Source organism: Cyclopterus lumpus, chromosome 1 (genome assembly GCF_009769545.1).
Source record: "Cyclopterus lumpus isolate fCycLum1 chromosome 1, fCycLum1.pri, whole genome shotgun sequence".
NCBI lineage: Eukaryota > Metazoa > Chordata > Actinopteri > Perciformes > Cyclopteridae > Cyclopterus > Cyclopterus lumpus.
In genome coordinates this window covers 6,655,043-6,674,579 of record NC_046966.1, presented here as the reverse complement: position 1 = coordinate 6,674,579, position 19,537 = coordinate 6,655,043, and the positions used below count along the sequence as shown (strand labels likewise).

Genomic DNA, 19,537 nt, shown 5'->3' with positions numbered 1-19,537 from the left:
TGTTGTACACCAGCGGAGGGTTCGGATAAGTTTCCTGTTAATCTGCTTCACCTCAGTTGACACGTTTCTCACGATGCACACTGTCGTCTCATCATTCCGACGCCAAAGCACAACGCAGGTGGCCTACGAGGCGCACGAGCAGTGGAACTAAAATAATGAGCCGACAACGACCGTTTAAATTCCGACTTTTACGTGCGGCATTTGAAGGCATCGCACAAGGACCCGGGCTACGGGCATCAACAGCCCCGCCAGTGCTACAGCTTGTTCGGCAAGATGTGGCGACGAGCTGCCTTTAAATGTGAAGTGGGTTGACTTTAAAACGTCGCGGAGAAAAAGATGCGACCGACCTGCGGTTGTGAGGATTATTAGAGAGGTCAGACTCGATCTTGTATGCCCTCTGGTGAACGTTACCCGCCGTTGTTATGTTAGCCGACGTTAGCTGTCGGCTAACTTAGCCGACAGCTAACGTTGACTTTTGTGTGTGCGTGCGTGTGCGCATGTGTGTCCCAGATAAACAATCATCCAAACTCTTTTTCCTTTCTTTCTTTCTTACAGCCACTAAAGCGATACAATAGTTAGGGTTAACCATGTGTGTGTGTGTGTGGGGGGGGGGGGGGGGCTCATGCTAATCTCAATTCAAAAACCTTTCGGCTTTGCGTTCCTTGCCCTGCATGTTTCCGGATGTTGCATCCATCCCATCCAGGTGTGTTTTCCCTTGAGTCAGCAATGATATATAATCTCTATATAGCTGGTGGGTAGGTTAATGCCATATAAATATAGTTTCGCAAAACGATGGTGCAATACAAAACATATAAAACCCAACAATGGGACCTTGTTGATATCTCAACCCTGCTGGGTAAAGGAGGAGACGCGTCTCGTTCATCATACGTAACATTAACATTTAACATTTTTCTTAAATTTCACATGCAACATCAGACATTGCATCTGTCCACCCGGGGAGAGGGATCCTCCTCTGTTGCTCTCCTGAAGGTTTCTTCCCTTTTTCTCCGTGAAAGGTTATTTTTGGGGAGTTTTTCCTGATTCGATGTGAGGTCCTGGGACAGGGATGTCGCATGTGTACAGATTGTAAAGCCCTCTGAGGCAAATTTGTAATTTGTGATATTGGGCTATATAAAATAAACTGAATTGAATTGAATTAACGCGAGAGACGAACAGCTGGATCGCTCTGTTTGATCCCGGGCGCCGCATTCATTTCTGCTTGTCAGCTGGCAGCTGCATTTTAATGATAAAGTCCACCACCGCTTGACCCAAATAGCCCAGCCAGACAAAAGCCTTGAACATCTTGTTATCTATCCTGCCATTTCCATTCATGATTCGTGAGAGCTCGACATCCAGGTTCGATGCAAGGTATGTGTCGGCCAATAAGTAACATTGCTGCATAGTTTGCCCACCATAGAGCGCTGACAAGTTTTTTCTTCTTCAGTATATCATACAAAATGTGTGTTTACGTTTGAGAAATAATAGCTTTTTAACAATATATATCATGAAAACTATTTTAGTGCTGTTTTAAGCTATATTTTACAGATCTTGAAAGACCAATACTGAGTCCCTGCTCCACGATACCGATGTTAATTTAAAATTCCTCCGCATGTGAATAGGCAACAGTCATGGGCCCAGGCGCTGCGTCTGACCCTAAAGCAGGATCCTCAGAGGAAAGTGAGTGTCGGCGCCCTCTTTGTGTTTTTCGTCATTTTTGTTTGGGTCCTCGCTAATCATTTTGAGTAATATCAGTTTGGCGAGGAAAAATGTCATTTATTTGATGTGACTGTTCCTCAGGTCACGGAGAAGCCGACGCAAGGGAGATCTCGGAATCGGGTTCCAATGGCGAGAAACAGCCCGAGAGCGGCGCGTCGGACAAGAGATACCCGTGCTCCGTTTGCGGCAAGGCCTTCGACAGGCCGTCGAAGCTGGAGAGGCATAGACCTGTGCACACAAGGAAGCCCAAGACCCTGCACCAGTGTCAGCACTGCGAGAAGAGTTTCGTGCAGCACGAGAAGCTGCTCCGGCACCAGAATTGCCACAGCCGGACGAACAAGCACCCCTGCCCCGACTGCGGGAAGGTGTTCAACAGGCCATCGAAGCTCGAGAGGCACAAACGCACTCACGCCAAGAAGCCCAAGGTGCCCCACCAGTGTTCGTACTGCATGAAGACGTTCAGTAAGCTGAACAAGCTTGTCCGCCACAGGCGGATGCACACAGGGGAGAGGCCCTTCACCTGCTCGGTCTGCGGCAAAGGCTTCTCTGAGTCTGGCCACTGCAAGGCGCACGAGAAGACGCATGAGGAGCAGCCAGAGAAGCCTCACTGCTGCGCCAACTGCGGCATGTGTTTCTTCAAGGCTTCAGAGCTCCGCCGGCACTTCCGCTCCCACACGGGGGAGAAGCCCTTCCGGTGCACCCTGTGCGAGAGCTGCTTCTCCCGCTCCGAAGGACTCAAAAGGCACATGAGGAGCCACACGGGGGAGAGACCCTACAAGTGCATCATCTGCGCCAAGGGTTTTTATTCCCGCCAGGATATGAATATTCACGGGTTGACCCACTCGGGGGAGAAACCGCACCTCTGCCCTGTGTGCGGCAAGGGCTTCTCCCAGCTGGGCAACATGAAGGAGCACGAGCAAAATGTCCACATTAAGTCCGAGAAGTACATCTGCAACGAGTGCGGGGCGACCTTCACGCGGTACAAGTCGCTGACAAAGCACCAGAGGACGCACACAGGCGAGAGGCCCTATCTGTGCCTCACCTGCGGTCGCAGGTTCTCCTGGAGCCACTCTCTCAGCAGACACCGGAGGACGCACGCACACAGACAGATGTCTGCGGACACGTCGAAAGACAGACTGAGTTTTGAAGGACCCTCTGAGAATCCCAGTTGCTGAGAGACAGAAGTAAGAGACATTTCATCATTCGAGCGAGCTCATTCGAGATCAAACGTAGTCATTTCTAGTATTATCTTGCGCACCAAGAACTCTTTGAAAGCTTTGTGACTCTTCACCTTGCTGACTGCCTTATTTTGCCACAAGATATCCGTACGGTATTCTTAGTACAGGCCTCCAGATTAGCTTCTTTTTTTTTTTATCTCAATATTTCTATTGATCCGAGTTGTGTTCTGTTATTTGGGTGAAGGCAGATCATGTGGCTACTTCAGTCCACTGTTGTATGTGGTGAAGCCCTTTTTACATCTTGCTTCATGACAGATTGGGAGTCGCCTTTAGCTCGTGTGGAAAAATGTCCCGGAGTGAATTCCTGTTTGTTGTCAACCAAAATATGTGTCACAATCAAAGTAGAGTACAAGACCTGCACTTCGTATTTGACGTTCAACCGAACCGATGCCAGAAACCATATTGCGACTGTATGATCGATGGAGACGTCAGTGTGAAGTCTTGACTGAATCTGAGTAAACGTCTGCCTCCCCAACAGTGTTCATAGCTTCAGCTGAGGTTATCTGCTACTTCTCGCAAACAGTTCCACAGGAGGCACACAAACATTCAGCAGCTCACGATTGGTGCACTGTTCAGTCCATACCAGTAGCTTATCAATTTTCTAAAATGTTATTTGCTTTTTTACATTTTTTTATTACAATAACACTGAAATGCCAAAAAGAAATCCGTTTTTGTACTTTTTTAAATTAAACCTTCACAACAACATAACAGTTTCCCTCTGATATGAGTGGGGTGAAATGAAAATGAATTTATTTCTTCTTTTTTCTCAGTTCAACTTTATATAATATGTGTCACACATATTATATAAAATGTGCTCAAATGTACTTTCAGTTGTGCACTGACTAAGATGTGAATTCACCTTTGAGCTTTGCTAGTCTCTCTGGAAAGCTATTTTATTGAAAGTATAGTCACAAAATAAATTGTCTTCATAACAGCTATTGCAGTTAGAGCATTTTGTTATTATTATTGCGTATGACCTTTGTTGTGGTGTACCAAACAATTCTGCGGCATGTTCTGCCTACTTGTGAAAACCGCAGTTGCCTTCAAGGTGTTTAGTGTAATGTCGGGTTCCCTATAAGTGACAAAGACACAGTCAAAATATGGCATATGGCAGTTTGTATTTATTTATTTATTTGTAAAGAAACACATTTCTATTTCCTCTGTAGATTTGTCCCTTAACGTTACTAACTATGGATTAAATCAAACGTACAAACAAACAAAAACTGGTGTACCTATTTACCTTTTGTTCACTCATTTCAAGGTATTTTATTTAACATTCCCGAGGGCACTTGAAGGCAACGAGAAGGTTTCACCCACCAATGACAATGGCCAATGGAATCCCAGCTGTTGCTAGGTAACGTTAGTTTAGTGTAGGTAGTAACGTTGGAGAAAACAACGGTAGTTTCTCTTTATTGTCTTGCGAATTTCTTGATAAAAGTAACGCGGCTCTTAACACTTTACAGGATACTATTGTTTGTTAACCATGGCTCTTGAGACACAGACGATGCCTCAACTTGAACTCGAGGCTGTTATTGGGTTTAATGGTAAGTTTTCCTCGAACGTTAACGCCACTAACCTAATGTTAGTTAACTGGCGTTAGCTTAACTGGGTTAACACAACTCGCTTAGCTCACGTTAGCACGCGAACCTGCGCACATTATAGTTTTCAACCATTTTGTTGACGTTTTTAAGTGAATACTATATTTTGTGATACACTTTAGTGTTTTGCTAATTATCTTGGGCTATATAGGTTTGGTTAAATATAACGTTAACGTTAATACTATGTTAGCTGGCAAAACTACTTGTTTGAATTGAAACTGGAAATGGTTTTGCTGTCTGCTCGTGTAATATTATTATTATTATTATTATTATTATATTAATATTTTATTATTATAGACCATTCACCATAATCACAAACTGCCCCCCGTCAGGCCATGTGTGTGCTGGTCTGACAGTCCATCCGGACAGAGAGCACCTGATCTACCCGCTGGGATGCTCCGTCATTCTCAAGAGGATTAAAGATGACAAGCAGGAGTTCTTGCATGGACACACGAACAACGTGTCCTGTGTTTCAGTGTCCAAAAGTGGATCGTATATTGCCTCTGGACAGGTCACCTTTATGGGCTTTAAGGTACGCAGAAGCTCTGCATTGTCATTTAATGTAACCTGTTTAATTTCTCTTAAATTTCACATGCAACATCTCTCTCTCTCTCTCTCTCTCTCTCTCTCTCTCTCTCTCTATATATATATATATATATATATATATATATATATATATATATATATATATATATATTTGTCATTTATTTCCCCCAGGCTGAGGTTATCATCTGGGACTATGCACAGCGCACAATCTACGCCCAGCTGCAGCTCCACAAGGCCAAAGTAGAGGCTCTTGCCTTCTCTCCCAACGAAAAGTACCTGGTGTCTCTTGGAGGTCAGGACGATGGCAGGTATAAGCATCAAGTTTGGGTGGGGGGGGGGGGGGGGGGGGTGACCAAAATGAGCCGTGCTCCCTCCCCAAATAACCAGATTGTGTCCCACAGGAATGAGGAACAGAGACCCCACAATCATCCGAAAAACGAGCTGGATAGCAGTTTCTAAAACTCACGATTGCGCTCTGAAGTCTCTCTAGTTTTGAACTGTTACTGACAGAACCTGATCATAACAACATGATTTCAATGGCTATGCTTTTACGAGAGTAAACACAAAACCAAATTGCCACACTCGGATACAAAAATCCACAGTTAGGTGGAGTAACATTCAGTGGCCATCTTAATGCCAATCAAGACACTTCTCATGGCACATTATCAGTTAGTAACCCTGGATGAATACAGTACTTTCCTACAAATAAGTTATTATAATAAGAGATAATATCGTTTTACTGAAAGTGTGATATTTACATATTCATATTTATTTATTTAGTATTTGTGTTTTTGTTGTTGTCTGTGTGTCTCCAGCATAGTGGTGTGGAACATTGAGACCAAGCAGGCCATCTGTGGGAGCCTGGCTTTAGCGCACAGTGCTGGTAACTGCCTCACTGTGCAGTATTCTAACACCAACGACAATGTCTTTGTTTCCGCCGGGAGGTGAGTGAGTGCCGTCTACTATAAATCAATCAGTGTCGTTCTTATTATTCTTTGTTCTGTATGTTAACATCCTTGGTGGTGTTTTTTTGGGGTCAGCGAAACGCTGCGAGTCTGGGAGCTGGACGTCCCCAACAGGAAGATCAGGCCCACAGAGTGTCAGACAGGCAAGCTGAGAAGGATTGTGAAATGTGTACAGGTACGAGGCCATGTTCACCCAGCTCGTTTCACTGGCTTGCCATTTTTAAAGGTCCATCTGAGTTTTGCAAAATGGCTATTACCATTGAAAGTCACTCAATGATTGGTGGAGGAGTTGTAGCGGATGCATTTGGGGAGATAACTAACGATCTGTGAACACGGCGAGCAACTCAATGCAATATCAGCCCGTGGTTTTTCTGACATTTCCAATTGTCCAAAAACATGCTGTACACCAGTACACAGTGATATTAGATTGCGTTTTGGTCATCTTGACCTGTTTTATATTACCCAGATCTCAGAGGACGATACGTTCATTTTCTGTGGCACCACCAGTGGAGACATCCTGAAAATCAACCTGAAGACGGGGCTTCTGAGCGACTTTGGTCCAGTAAAAGACAAATTCAGCATGGTAGGTTGGGGAGTCCGTCTAAATCGTGTATTGACTATATATCTTAAAATCTCAGTGCTTGTGGCTTTACTGCGCAGGGTGTCAATGTCCTAAGGATTCTGAAGTGTGGGTACCTGCTCGTGGGCTCTGGATCCGGCACCTTAACTCTGTGTTCCGGGATTAACTTCAAAACCCTTAAGTGAGTCCCAACAACGGTGTCGTTTGAATCATCCCCATTATAAAGATACTTACATTTGGTAATGGTGTGCATATCTTGTACATTAGAATACATGTCTAGGTATACATGTCTCTTTGATGTCAACAGTTACTGTGTTTCTTTCACAGTGCTCATTATCAGCTCCTTCTTTTCCCCCTCTTGTCCCACATTAGGAAAGTCCAACTGGAAAAGGGTGTGACCTCCATCGCCATTAGAGGAGAGGGCCAGCAGTTCTATGTTGGGACGGAGGCGGCTCAGATTTACCGCTTCGGTTATGACGACTTTAAAGCGGAACTCATTTACACCAGCCACAACAGCGCTGTCAAGGATGTGGCCATATGTTTGTGAGTGTTACGCAAGCAAACCGGGGCAAAAGGACTTTTTTATTTATTTTTTTACAGCTTTTGACTTTGGCAAATAATATACAGTATATCCTAAATTAATTGACATCCATGTCATAACAATACAAATTTCCTTTGCTACCAAAAGTATCACACATGGAAGAGTGTACTCCATGACTGTAATCTCTCATAATACATGGGTTCAGTACCACTTTATGCTCACTAGAGGGTGACATAAGCCTACCTCATCCATGTCAGTTTTAAAATGACACAGTTTAGGTTTTGGTAACATTATACGGATACTTGGTTAATATGATATGCCTTGAACTCAAGCACTCTTTCATAAGAGAACTATAATTCCACATTTTGTGTTTTTTCCTAGTGGAACATCGGAATTGTTTGCAACCTGCTCCGGGGAGGACATCAGGTTGTGGCATATAGACAAGCCCAAAGAGCTGCTGCGCATCACAGTACCCAACATGACCTGCAACTCCCTGGACATCATGTTTGACGGACACAGCATCATCAGTGGTGGGAATCAGGGGAGAGAAAACATCTGCTAAGAAGTCCCCACAAAGAATATTCTGTCTTCTTGTTTCTGAGCATGAGCCGTAGTTCAGCGACTTTCACTCTCTTCTAGCTTGGAACGATGGCAATATCCGCGTGTTCGCGCCGGAAAGTGGCCGGCTCATGATCATCATGCCCAACGCGCACAGGATGGGCGTGACGGCCATTGCCGGCACCAGGGACTGCAAGAGGATCGTCAGCGGAGGGGGAGAGGGGCAGGTGAGGAGACATTGTTTGCAAAAATATATATAGCAACAACGTCACGTTGTAGAATTGCGTTGGTCACCAATACCTCCCAAAGATGTCAGAGCCGTGTCTTCACAGCAGAGACCCGGGTGTAGGAAAGGAACTCACCCTTTTCTGGATCCAGTTTAAAACATTTTTTTAATTAAGAAGCCATGTGCTCCCAAATGGAATTATTATGCTGCTTCATTTTTTTGTAAGTGGGGTTCCTGCCACAGCAAGGAGCTGTTTGTGCGCTTCCGTTATTTATTTTGGAATTCCTCCTCAATCTGATGAAATTGATCTGAGAATAAAAATGAGTACACCGTAAGCCTAAGAGAAGTCTTAACATTTGAATTTGTACTTTTGTTTAGTTTTTTGTTCCAAGCTGTGAATTTTTTTTTTTAAATGAAGATAAAATGCATGCAAATAGTCACATGAATCCATTATGCATCCATGACACACACCCTGCAAATACACACACCACATGTTATGTTATATGTAGAGGAGTACAGTGGCATACAGCGTGATTGCAGTTTGACAGATGTAGAGAGGGGGGAGGCGACTTTTTTTTGTTGTATCCATAGTTGGCATTGTGAAACAAAGAGAAAAGAGTATTTTAAATGAAGCGTCATATCTGATGACTGAGCTGGGGCTCACCCGTTGCAGGTCCGCATTTGGGAAGTGGAGCCGAATGGTCATCGGCTGCTGGAGACCATGAAAGAGCACAAAGCCACCATCACCTGTATCAAGATCAAGAGTGACAGCAAAAACTGTGTCACTGCTAGCGCTGATGGCGCCTGCATCATATGGGACATAGTGTGAGTACACCATCTGCGCACCCAAACACGTTTCTTGGTCGTGGTAATGACAGACAGAGTTGATTTTGACTAAAACTCATCTATTTTGCTGAGTTGAGTTGAAAAGAAAATGAAAGGAAAGAAAGACTCATTAGTGGATATGTTAATCACATTATCCAGTAACAAAAAAGTAATAATACTATACATAATAGCTGATAATATACATAGCCACCAGAGAAAAAAAAGTACAGAAATTAGAGCGTGCTGCTTTCAGGTCTGCGTCGTAATGAGAGCGAAATGCTGGAGCCCTTCATCGGCGTCTGGCGGGTACAGAGGGAAAAGAAAGGAATCCAGTGCATTCTTTATGAAGAAATGTTCAAATCCTTTAATCTGTAGGGCTTCTTCTGTGAGGAGAATACAACCTTTAAAAACCCTGTTGTGTTTTTCCACTGTCTAGCCTCTTCAATGAACAAGTCTGTGGCTTAAAGGCATCCAGACTGCATGCATCAAGTGTGGCATAGATTATTTTTTTTGTATGATTACTAACAAGCTGTTGTTGAAGAAAATATTAGTCTGACAAGAGCTTGACTCAATATGCAGCTCTCAACAAGGCGACGCTAACCATGCTGATAGAGCTAACAGTGCTGACAGATCTAACATATCTAACAGTGCTAACAGAGCTAACAGTGCTGACAGAGCTAACATATCTAACAGAGCTAACAGTGCTGACAGATCTAACAGTGCTGACAGATCTAACAGAGCTAACATAGCTAACAGTGCTGACAGAGCTAACATATCTAACATAGCTAACAGAGCTAACATATATAACAGAGCTAATAGAGCTAACAGAGCTGACAGATCTAACATAGCTAACAGTGCTAACAGAGCTAACAGAGCTAACAGTGCTGACAGAACTAACAGTGCTGACATATAACAGTGCTAACAGAGCTAACAGTGCTGACATATAACAGAGCTAACAGTGCTGACATAACAGAGCTAACAGTGCTGACAGAGCTAACAGTGCTGACATATAACAGAGCTAGCAGTGCTAACAGAGCGAACAGTGCTGACATGTAACAGTGCTAACAGAGCGAACAGTGCTGACATATAACAGTGCTAACAGAGCTAACAGTGCTGACATATAACAGAGCTAACAGTGCTGACAGATATAACAGAACTAACAGTTCTGACAGAGCTTACAGCGTGCCCCTGAGGGGGAACCGACGCCGCCACAGTTCGTGATTAGCGAACAACACACCGGGACGCGCGGCCGGACCACGTAAACAAAGTGCCGAGAATCTCTGGTTGCAGCGCACACACAGAGGGAGAGTGACTTCACTCTCTGCTCAGGTCGACGTTACGCCGCTGTGTCCTCACAGAGCAAATAGATCTTCGCTGCTATCTCAGTGCTCTGTATTACAAATTGACAATGTGAGAGCACGTTCACCACGTGTGACTTTTTCTACACCACTGCTGCACTGGCAAAAGCCTTCTCTCGCCTATCGTTTTCTTCTTTTCTTCTTCCCTTTCATCTTCTGCACCATCGTCTGCATCTTCCTGCTGCAGGCGGTTTGTGAGTCTTCAGATGGTGATTGCCAACACAATGTTCCGGACGGTGTGCTACCACCCAGAGGAATACCAGGTCATCACCAGCGGGACTGACAGAAAGGTACGTTTTGAGACCGTCAGTGGTGGAAGAAGTATTCAGACCCTTTGTTCAAAAGAAAGTACTAATGTCACCCTGGGAAATGTAGTGGTATTAGTATTATCTGCTACATTTACTTTTGAGTAGGTTTGTTTTGTTTAAGAAGAAGGAGAATGGTATCAACGTATAACGTTGAGTTGTATAAAGTATAAATTATAATCTCCACTCAGTGAGGCCCTCCGCTCTGGTAAGATCAGCATAGAGAGAACTTGCACAGTCACACACATGCACACATGCACACGTACACACACACACACACACATGCACACACGCTTGCTTGCATGTCCACTGATTAGTTTGAAAAGCTTGTAATTTGTTTCTCAGCTGAACGTAATTAGGCCTTTGCGTTGGCCGCTAGTCGCAGAGACAAAGGCACTCAGCCCTTCGAGTCTGTGATTTCGTGAATCATTTGGATTAACTCGTCGCCGCTTATTGACACGGGGTCAGGAGTTCACGCCGGCAGAATGGAATACTCATTTCCTTTTGATTGTTGGCTTCATCCGCACCCCTTGAACCCCTCGGCCGCACACTAGACCCATGTTGGTGCCCTCCTCCCCCCCTGCGGGGCCGGGAGGCGAGGACAAGTTGTGCTGATTAACGCAGCGCCGTGGATGTGCTGAGTGAGCAGAGAGAGAGAGAAAGAGAGAGAGAGATTCAGGGGAAAGAGCAGGGAGAAGGGAGAGCTTGAGAGAAGAGAGCGCTGTGGCGTCCGTGGCTTCCTTCGGATGTGCCTGTGCCACCCAAGTGCCAGCCAGATCCACCATCTGCTCATCCCAAGACACAGGCGCTCTGTCTGGGGGAACACATACCGACACTCTGCTCTCTCTCTCTCTCTCTCTCTCTCTCTCTCTCTCTCTCTCTCTCTCTCTCTCTCCCTCTCCCTCTCCCATCCTCACTCCAACCCCTTCCCCGCGTCCCGGCGTGCCTCGATGGGTAACAATCACCGAGAGGAAGCCAATGGAAGTGAGGAAAAGAGACCGAAGAGAAGAAAGAAAATAGGCGGGGCTTGTGGAGGGTCAGAGGGAGAGGTGGTGACGATGAATGTCTGGATGCTGCACTCAGGGGCGACGATGTGGTGGACGGGAACGATAGTCGGAAGCAGTCGTATGACGTTGCCGTGTAATGGGAGGGTACAGCCTTGAAGTACTTTTGCAGCACAATATGATTGTCGGATTACATGGTATGCACCTTTTAAGGGGAGACACTACAGGTGAATAGGGTTTAAAACAAATGTAATTTAACAGATATGACCATGAGACTTCCCCAGTTGATTACTTAAATTAGGAAAATAATCTTTTTCTATTCCAAGTTTTTATGAAACCCATGTTTAAATATGCAAAATTGGCATTGCCTTATTAAATATGTGCTAATTTGCATACATTTCAGAACATTCATACATTGGATGAAGCCAGGTTCAAAATGTCACTTTGTTGAGACATTAGAGGTAAAGGTTTTATTTGAGGGGATTTTGGATCTGTCTTTGTTTCACTTCACAAGATCAAAAGATATTGTCAACAGCCATAAAATGATATGAATGATATATGAACAAACCCCTCTGTGAAACTGAATTGCATACATTTTAAAGCCACGACAGGTGAACGGGGTCGATACATTTAATGACATTTATCACCATGAAACTTCCCTGGTTGGTTACTTACATTAAGACAGTTAACAGCTACCCCTACGAGGTCGTTCCTGGTTATAGGTTGAGCATTACCAGCGGTAGGCCTGATGCTTGCCACTGACTCTGCTGCATTTGATTCTGAAGTTTCTCCAGGCTGAGTTGGAGGGGACACAGATGGGCCGAGACAACTCACACAGGTGGGAGTCTCTAATAAGCAGCATAAATGAGATCACGGCGGAGGGGAGAGGTCGAGACGGTGGCAACGGAGGAAGCAAGATATACAGAACAGTGTACCAACATTAGTGGTATCTAGTGATGTGTTGCTTTTGTTTGCGGTTTTGTCACATCAGAAACCTCCCTGTGTTCTGTGTTTACAATGAAACGTTTCCTCCTCCAATTTTGCGAAATTGCTTTGGAGGAATATTAATATCAGCAAGCCATTTCCGTCTGGGTGACCCAATCTGCAGCAGAGAACCCCCCGCTCCCCCTCCCCCTCCCACACGCACCCACACACACACACACACACACACACACACACACACACACACATACAGAAAATTTTCCTGTGGCTCGTAAGGGCAGCTTATTGCTTTGAGAATCTCGGCAGTTGTGAAACTATAAATAAGTCTGAGCCTTTTGTTCCTCCTTCGTTCCATAATAACCAACAGCCTCCTGACGTGTCCGTGTGTGAGAGCACATTTCCTCTCCTGCAATGCATTGCGGGCACGGTCTTGTGCAGAGAAATGAAATCCTATCTCAGAGGCTATTCTTATAAGTGTTGGGCTTATTTTGCGCAGCTCTGTGTAACAGGAACTTTTCCTTGATTTAATTTAATTCAGTCAATAATCTGTGTATTAGTCATTAGCAGCGTTACGGTGCACGATGTACACAGATCCTCAGTGCCCTGAACGCTTGATTGACTTTGAGGCGCCAGCGGTTCAGCCCGCGATCAAATCCACTCGGCCCCTCATTTACAGTGCTTAACTTTTAAAGACGTAATCAGCTCGGTCATATAAATAACAAGAAAGGGCCCTTGTTGTCGTGCGGTACTGTGATGTTTGTTTTTTTGCCGCCCACGCTATAAATAACTTTGGCTAACAATTGCCTTTTGTGAGACTTGATACTTTTGACAGCTATAAAACTCGGGGGGGGGGGTTAAATCTCATTTAGATCAGCACACATGGTTTCAATCGATGTGTGTGTGTGTGTGTGTGTGTGTGTGTGTGTGTGTGTGTGCGGGATGGAATCTCACCACAGACCTGCTCATTTCCATACAGAATGCAAATCAGAAAGCAGCAACAGTAGTTCAAGGTAGTGTGAGGTCCCATATTGTCATATTCAGTGTGTGTGTGTATATATATATACACACACATACATATATACATACATACATATATATATATATATATATACATATATATGTATATATAAGTATATATATATATATATATATATATATGTGTGTGTGTGTGTATATATATATATACACATACATCACTTGGCAATATTGGACCTCACACAAGGATATATATATTATATATATATATACCGTATATTATATGTATATAAAATACCAAAATAGGAAATATAATGCTAATGTAAAGGAATAATAGCACAACTTCAAAGAGATGCCGTCGCCGGCATCATCTGCATAGTGAGCCAATAGTCGGTCCGCTTCAATCTTCAAAAGCAATCACTACTACAATTCAAACCGCAGGAAAGAGATCACAAGGCGATGTGTCATTCATGATGAGGAAAAGAGACTCCCGTAATATAACCCTCCCCTCTTGGAGTCTTGCATTAATGCTGCCGGTGATGAGCTAATACGCGTATGTTACCTTCCCTCTCAGGTGGTCTACTGGGACGTGTTCGACGGAACCGTCATCAGAGAACTGGAGGGCTCGCAGTCCGGGGCCATCAACGGCATGCACATCTCGCAGGACGGCCGGCACTTTGTGACAGGTGTGGCCCCCTCTGCTCGTCTTAAGTATAACCGAGAATGTAGAAAGTCTGAAAATTGCATGAGCATTCGATATATACATTTTACGGTATTATTTTAAGTTTTTGGGACATACGTCCGTCCTATTCTCGTGAACGCAACAGCTCAGGAGCGCTTGGAGGGAATGTCTTTACATTTGGCACAAAAGAACAATTATACTCAAGGATTAACTGATTTGATTTTGAAGGTGGGGGTGGGGGGTCAAAGGTCACTGTGATCTCAGTTCCATTCTAGGGAACGCATTATTCGTCTGTCCGTTCCTCTTCCCGTGAACGCCAACACCTCAGGAACGCTTGGATGGAATTTCTTCAAATTCTGAACGAACGTTCCACATGTACTCCAAGGTTGAACGGATTTTATTCGGGGGGAGGGGTCAAAGGTCACTGTGATCTCACATTCAATTCAGTTTATTTTGTATAGCCCAATATCACAAATTACAAATTTGCCTCTGAGGGCTTTACAATCTGTACACATACGACATCCCTGTCCCAGGACCTCACATCGGATCAGGAAAAACTCCCCAAAAATAACCTTTCACAGGGAAAAAAGGGAAGAAACCTTCAGGAGAGCAACAGAGGAGGATCCCTCTCCCCGGATGGACAGATGAATAGATGTCATGTGTACAGAATGAACAGCATTACAAAGTTACATAAACACATTACATGAATATGACAATGTACGAATGGAACTCCAATCCATGAAACAGAAGGAGGTAGAGACATCTGTCCTATTCTCGTGAACGCAATATCTCAGGAACGCTGAGAGAATTTCATTACATCTGGCGCAAATGTCCACTTGGACTTAAGGATGAACTGATTAGAATTTAAAGGTCAAAAGTCAAGGTCACTGTGACCTTACAAAAAACGTGTGACAACTCAAGAATTCGTAATGCTAATTTTGACAATTTCTCATGAAATGCTTGGATTTGTATTGGTCATGGTATTCTTGTGTGACTTTCCATTAGTTTTTTGTTTCACTCTCACATAATAATCGAGAGTGTTCTCATCCCTTTGCAGCCTCCATTTTCATCTCCTCTGACACTACAATGCACGCTCTGCTCAAACGTCTCTGAGGTTATTGTCATGTTTTTCACCTCCTCCGTGACAGGCGGAGATGACAAGCTGGTGAAGGTGTGGGACTACATGGAAGGCGTGGTAACCCACGTAGGAATAGCTCACAGTGGCAGCATCACCAGCATCAAGGTCTGCTCCAATAACCGCACCTTGCTCAGCACCAGCGCCGACGGAGCCATTCTCCGGTGGAGGTTCCCTCACCCTTCGTCCCCTTAATGACACTACATGTGGACTGCACACTGCGACTTCTCATCCAGTAACGCCACAGTCCTACTCAAGTGTATCCCACATCCTCCCTTAGTCTTTCCTCTTAGCAACTGTTATGAGAGTTCAACGGTCTTACCTGAAAAGAATAGGTCTACACTTTCCAAATTTAAATAAATGCAATTTGATGAAGCATCAATGACTTTGTTAGATTGTTTCCTTTCCCAGTAGAGAAGGGGCGATATATATTTAAAAAATGATAAGGGTACACTTCCTGTGCAGTGCCGGCACTTAAGTGGTAATTCCCCACATGAGCCGAATATAAGGTGGGAATTCACAGAGCGACACTTAACGTGAGTTTAAAATTACACTTCAAGGCACAAGAACGTATTCTTCACATCAAAGTGTCTGCATTACGCTTTTTTAGGCTTCTTGAGAACAACAGAATTAATGCCGCTCTGCGGATGCAATGCCGAAGAAACCAAAATGTGTAAAAACAAGGCTGTATTTATAAGCAATGCGTTACATTTACACGGATATGATTCTTCTGTCTGTTTCTGTGAAGACACTGGCATCAGACAGAATTATCATCGATCTGAACTATCACCTGATCCGAACCCACTCTCCTCACTATTCTTCAGAAAGGCTAATCTAAATAATGAATACCTGCTTTCCCCCCCCAAAAAAAGTATAAACCAAGTCATCAAAAACATCCCTGGATCAGTACTAAAATAAGAAAAAAATAAGGGCATCGCTGTCTTCGCCATTTTCCACCGTGCTGATGAATAAAGGACGATTGTGGGTCATTTTCTATGAGGAAACATGATTACGTTTATTGTCACAATGGTGTACCACATGTGCAAGTTTTCTAACGAAGCCTGAATAAGAGCATCGAGGAAAATTCATGGAAATCGGATGAGTCCCGGACTATCTGTTTCAATAAATCTGCATATCTGACACACTAAATTCAATCTTTAGTACTGGTGAGCTGTGAAATTAAGCTTCAGATGATTACAATCTGAATATAGCACAAAAGATGTTGAATCCCGGAACCGCAAACAGCGTGTCCGGCCGAGTGGTTCTTTAAAATCCATTTGACTTACTTTGTGTGGAGTTTCTTAGGTGCAGTAGCAGCAGCCTTCGTGTTTGTTAAGGCAGCAGCCAGACTTTTTTAGAGGATGCTGTACATTTGTCTGTAAATGCTTGCCTGTTATAGACAAGGTATTTCAACAGTAGGGTAAAGGGCAAAAGTAGACCCTTTTGTGGAAAGTCTATAATAGTCCATAATAGTAGGTACAGCATTATTATCCTGTTACCCCCAAAACACAGGACCCTATAATTCCTCCATTGAGGCTGTGCATGCACATTAGGAACTTTCATATAAATAGAATAGGAAGATATTGGACAGTTTCTGTGGTCATTTTGATTAGTGCAAAAGAAAATAACCCAGTTGTCACTTGGTAAGTGACAACGCACATAAGTAGGGCCACAAAGCGCAGAGATAGGGCGCGGCTCCAGGGCGCGAGCTGGTTAGCTAGCTGTCCACCAGCCCGCTAACTAGCTGTTCCAGCTCATTTACTGTCACCAGTGTTGCATTAAAACATGGGCAAATTAGCACGCTAGCCAACAAACCAGCTATGCGCTAGTTAGCTAGTCAATTCAATCATGCTACACTGGTAATGTTACTGCTTTTATTTTTAAATGGCCACTGCAAAACTCGTTTTAAAACTGTGTTTATTGAGTCCGTACTCAATAACGTGCACAACTAGAAAAGACTTTCCCTCCATTGTCTCCATTGGGGTTGGAAATAGGGTCATGTTTTGGTTTAAGAATTCATGCACGTGACAACCCCGAGAATCATCCAACAAATGCCAACCGTGTCTTTTCTGACACCTTCTGAAGAGATTCAATCAGTCCTACAGGGGGCAGTTACACGCTCAGCGGAGCTCCTATTAAAGACGACCAACTTCCTGGTTCCCTCTGGAGCAAACAAGACGGGTTCGGTTAGGTGTTCTGCTCTCTGCCAGTCTGGCATCAGCTGAGACCGTGACCAACTATAAGTAACAACCCAGGTATTCAAAGTTCATGTGTGAGGGGCGGGCATGAGAAAGGAGAAGTTCATTGTAGCCCCGTAGACACGGGAGAGGAGGGAGGGAAGGAGGGGAGGAGGGAGGAATAGCGAGGAATAGCGAGTCAGCGCGTGTGATCCAGCTGACAGCCGTGGATGAGGAAGTGTAATTAAACCTGCTGTGTGTGCGTGTGTGTGCGTGCGTGCGTGTGCGTGTGTGTGTGTGTGTGTGGAGGGTCGAAAGCTTCTGATCGCGGCTCCTGGAAAGAGCGTCGCTCCACGAATCGCGCGGGCTGGAGACCACATCGTAGGCTACTGGGAATTACCGGGATGTCACGGGGGATAATATCGGTAATCATGCGCCTTATCGGCGCTTCAGCGGCAAGGTTTGCGGAGAGAAACGAGGAGGAGGAAGAGGAGAAGGAGGAGGAGGAGGGGTAGACAGCCCTGGCAGACAGGTGCGACTCCGCAGCCCGTTTCATTTTTCTGCGCGGTCCTGTAAAGTAGTGGAGCCATGGATACCCGCAAGGAAAAGAAGGTAAGGAAAGCCATGAAACCCAAAACGACGAAGCGCAAGGAGAAGCAACACAAAACCGGGAGGTTTGGCAGAAAGAGATCGCTGCGATCTTTGGGGAATTTCATGGGGAGGATCCTTAAAACTTTGGGCACTTTGGCGCACTTTGGCGACGCGGAGCCGCCGAACGCGGAGGACGACGACGGCGGCTTCGGGCCAGGCGCGTCGGGGGGTTTCAAAGACGACGGCGCGCCGCCGGTCGCCCGGGAGGGAGCCGCGAAGAAGAGCTCCGCGGCGTCCTCCTCGCACGGCTCGGTGAAAGGCAGACTGTCGTGGTGCTACGGCGACAAGACCCCCGGGGTGCTGGGGCTGAAGAACCACGGCAACACCTGCTTCATGAACGCCGTGGTCCAGTGCCTCAGCAACACGGACCTGCTCGCCGAGTACCTCGGGCTGGAGCAGTACAAGTCCGAGGGGTGCCACGGGAGGGTGAACGGGGGGGCGAGAGGCGACGAGCCGCCGGCCGCCAGGGGAGAGGTGACCGAGCAGCTGGCGTCGCTGGTTCGAGGTCTGTGGACCCTGGAGTACACCCCGCAGCTGTCCGTGGAGTTCAAGGTGAGGACCCACTGGTTGGTCGTGCTGGTTGTTGTTTAGCAGTATGCTGTTATTACCTGATAATACCTCAAAGGGAACGAGTGGGACGGCCACTTAGCTTCATTTCCCAGCATGCCATTGAGGACATGATTAGAAATGACTTGAGAGAGAGAGGGGTTACATTTCGTCACAACTTTTTTATGGCTACACAAATACCAGTTGTATGTTTTGGTAAATATCTAGTGGAATTATTATTAGAAATGTTTTCAATAGCAAGGCCATATCTATATTTGAATTACACATCCATGAGCCCCAGACCCCCAGGGGCCCCGAGACCTCCCTCCCCAGCCAAATAGTGTGTCAATTGATTTCTGGTTATTTTATGAACTGCCCATTTGTCTGTGAATGTCCCCCGCTGCAGCACAATAAAAAGCAATACCGCGGGGGCCTTGGGGCCTTTTAAATCACATTAGCACGCAGCTAATTGACACACGGCCGCTAAAGCTGCAGCCAGGTAGTTTATTTTCCAGCGCTGGTGGGTGTCCGGGTCTCTCTGGGCTAAACATAATTAAGCTGCCGTGAGTGGCCTGCTGCTGTGTGGTCTGCACTCAGCGGGTACTCGGGGAGGACACGAACACTTTCACATTGAGAGCTACTCCTGCAATAAAAGAGACGTCATTATCGACAGCTTCCGGCTGCATTCCTCTACTAAGCCAAGCGGCGCCTCAGACGTGGACGGGGTTCAAAGGGCGGCCGGTCTACCAATGCGTGTCCCGTGAAGACGCTCAGGACCTGCGTGGTTGTGCGAGTCACGTGGAGCCCCGCCACTCCGCCTCGAGTTTTTTTTATATTACTATTCTTGTTTGTTGAACGAGTAGTGCGGTTACTGATTACACACAACTGGGTGCAGCGTCTCCATCCGACTCACCTGCCCTGCCCCTCGGGTGGTTGGTCTGCATTCCCAGTGCGGGGGGGGGGGGGGGG

General features: G+C 45.4%; 3 protein-coding genes across 5 annotated transcripts in view; all 3 read left to right on the top strand.

Moving 5' to 3' along the window:
* Positions 1 to 94: 94 nt before the first annotated feature.
* Positions 95 to 3,892, top strand: LOC117734726 (zinc finger protein 436-like). Of its 2 annotated transcripts, none has more exons than XM_034538992.1 (3): positions 95 to 373; positions 1,620 to 1,677; positions 1,798 to 3,892. In XM_034538992.1, the coding sequence occupies exons 2-3, from the start codon at positions 1,629 to 1,631 to the stop codon at positions 2,889 to 2,891; spliced, it is 1,143 nt and encodes a 380-aa protein (XP_034394883.1). In that variant the 5' UTR covers positions 95 to 373; positions 1,620 to 1,628; the 3' UTR covers positions 2,892 to 3,892. The 2 variants fall into 2 exon arrangements, with proteins under 2 accessions (XP_034394883.1, XP_034394892.1); XM_034539001.1 differs by lacking the exon at positions 95 to 373 and adding an exon at positions 1,060 to 1,368.
* Positions 2,789 to 16,105, top strand: cfap52 (cilia and flagella associated protein 52). 2 transcript variants are annotated; one of them, XM_034538974.1, is made up of 16 exons: positions 2,870 to 2,900; positions 4,216 to 4,308; positions 4,418 to 4,498; positions 4,885 to 5,084; positions 5,270 to 5,406; positions 5,914 to 6,042; positions 6,139 to 6,238; positions 6,530 to 6,646; positions 6,724 to 6,824; positions 7,016 to 7,186; positions 7,566 to 7,714; positions 7,824 to 7,969; positions 8,642 to 8,793; positions 10,339 to 10,441; positions 13,952 to 14,063; positions 15,208 to 16,105. In XM_034538974.1, exons 2-16 carry the CDS (start codon positions 4,287 to 4,289, stop codon positions 15,387 to 15,389), a joined length of 1,902 nt encoding a protein of 633 aa, XP_034394865.1. In that variant the 5' UTR covers positions 2,870 to 2,900; positions 4,216 to 4,286; the 3' UTR covers positions 15,390 to 16,105. The 2 variants fall into 2 exon arrangements, with proteins under 2 accessions (XP_034394872.1, XP_034394865.1); XM_034538981.1 differs by lacking the exon at positions 4,216 to 4,308 and having other exon boundaries at positions 2,789 to 2,900.
* Positions 16,106 to 17,368: 1,263 nt separating this feature from the next.
* The window catches only part of usp43a (ubiquitin specific peptidase 43a), a 97,770-nt gene continuing 95,601 nt past the window's right edge, over positions 17,369 to 19,537 (top strand). The window contains exons 1-2 of the mRNA XM_034541899.1: positions 17,369 to 17,449; positions 17,681 to 18,574. Coding sequence (XP_034397790.1) covers positions 17,960 to 18,574 — 615 coding nt within the window. The 5' untranslated portion in view covers positions 17,369 to 17,449; positions 17,681 to 17,959. The remainder of the gene's footprint in view (positions 17,450 to 17,680; positions 18,575 to 19,537) is intronic.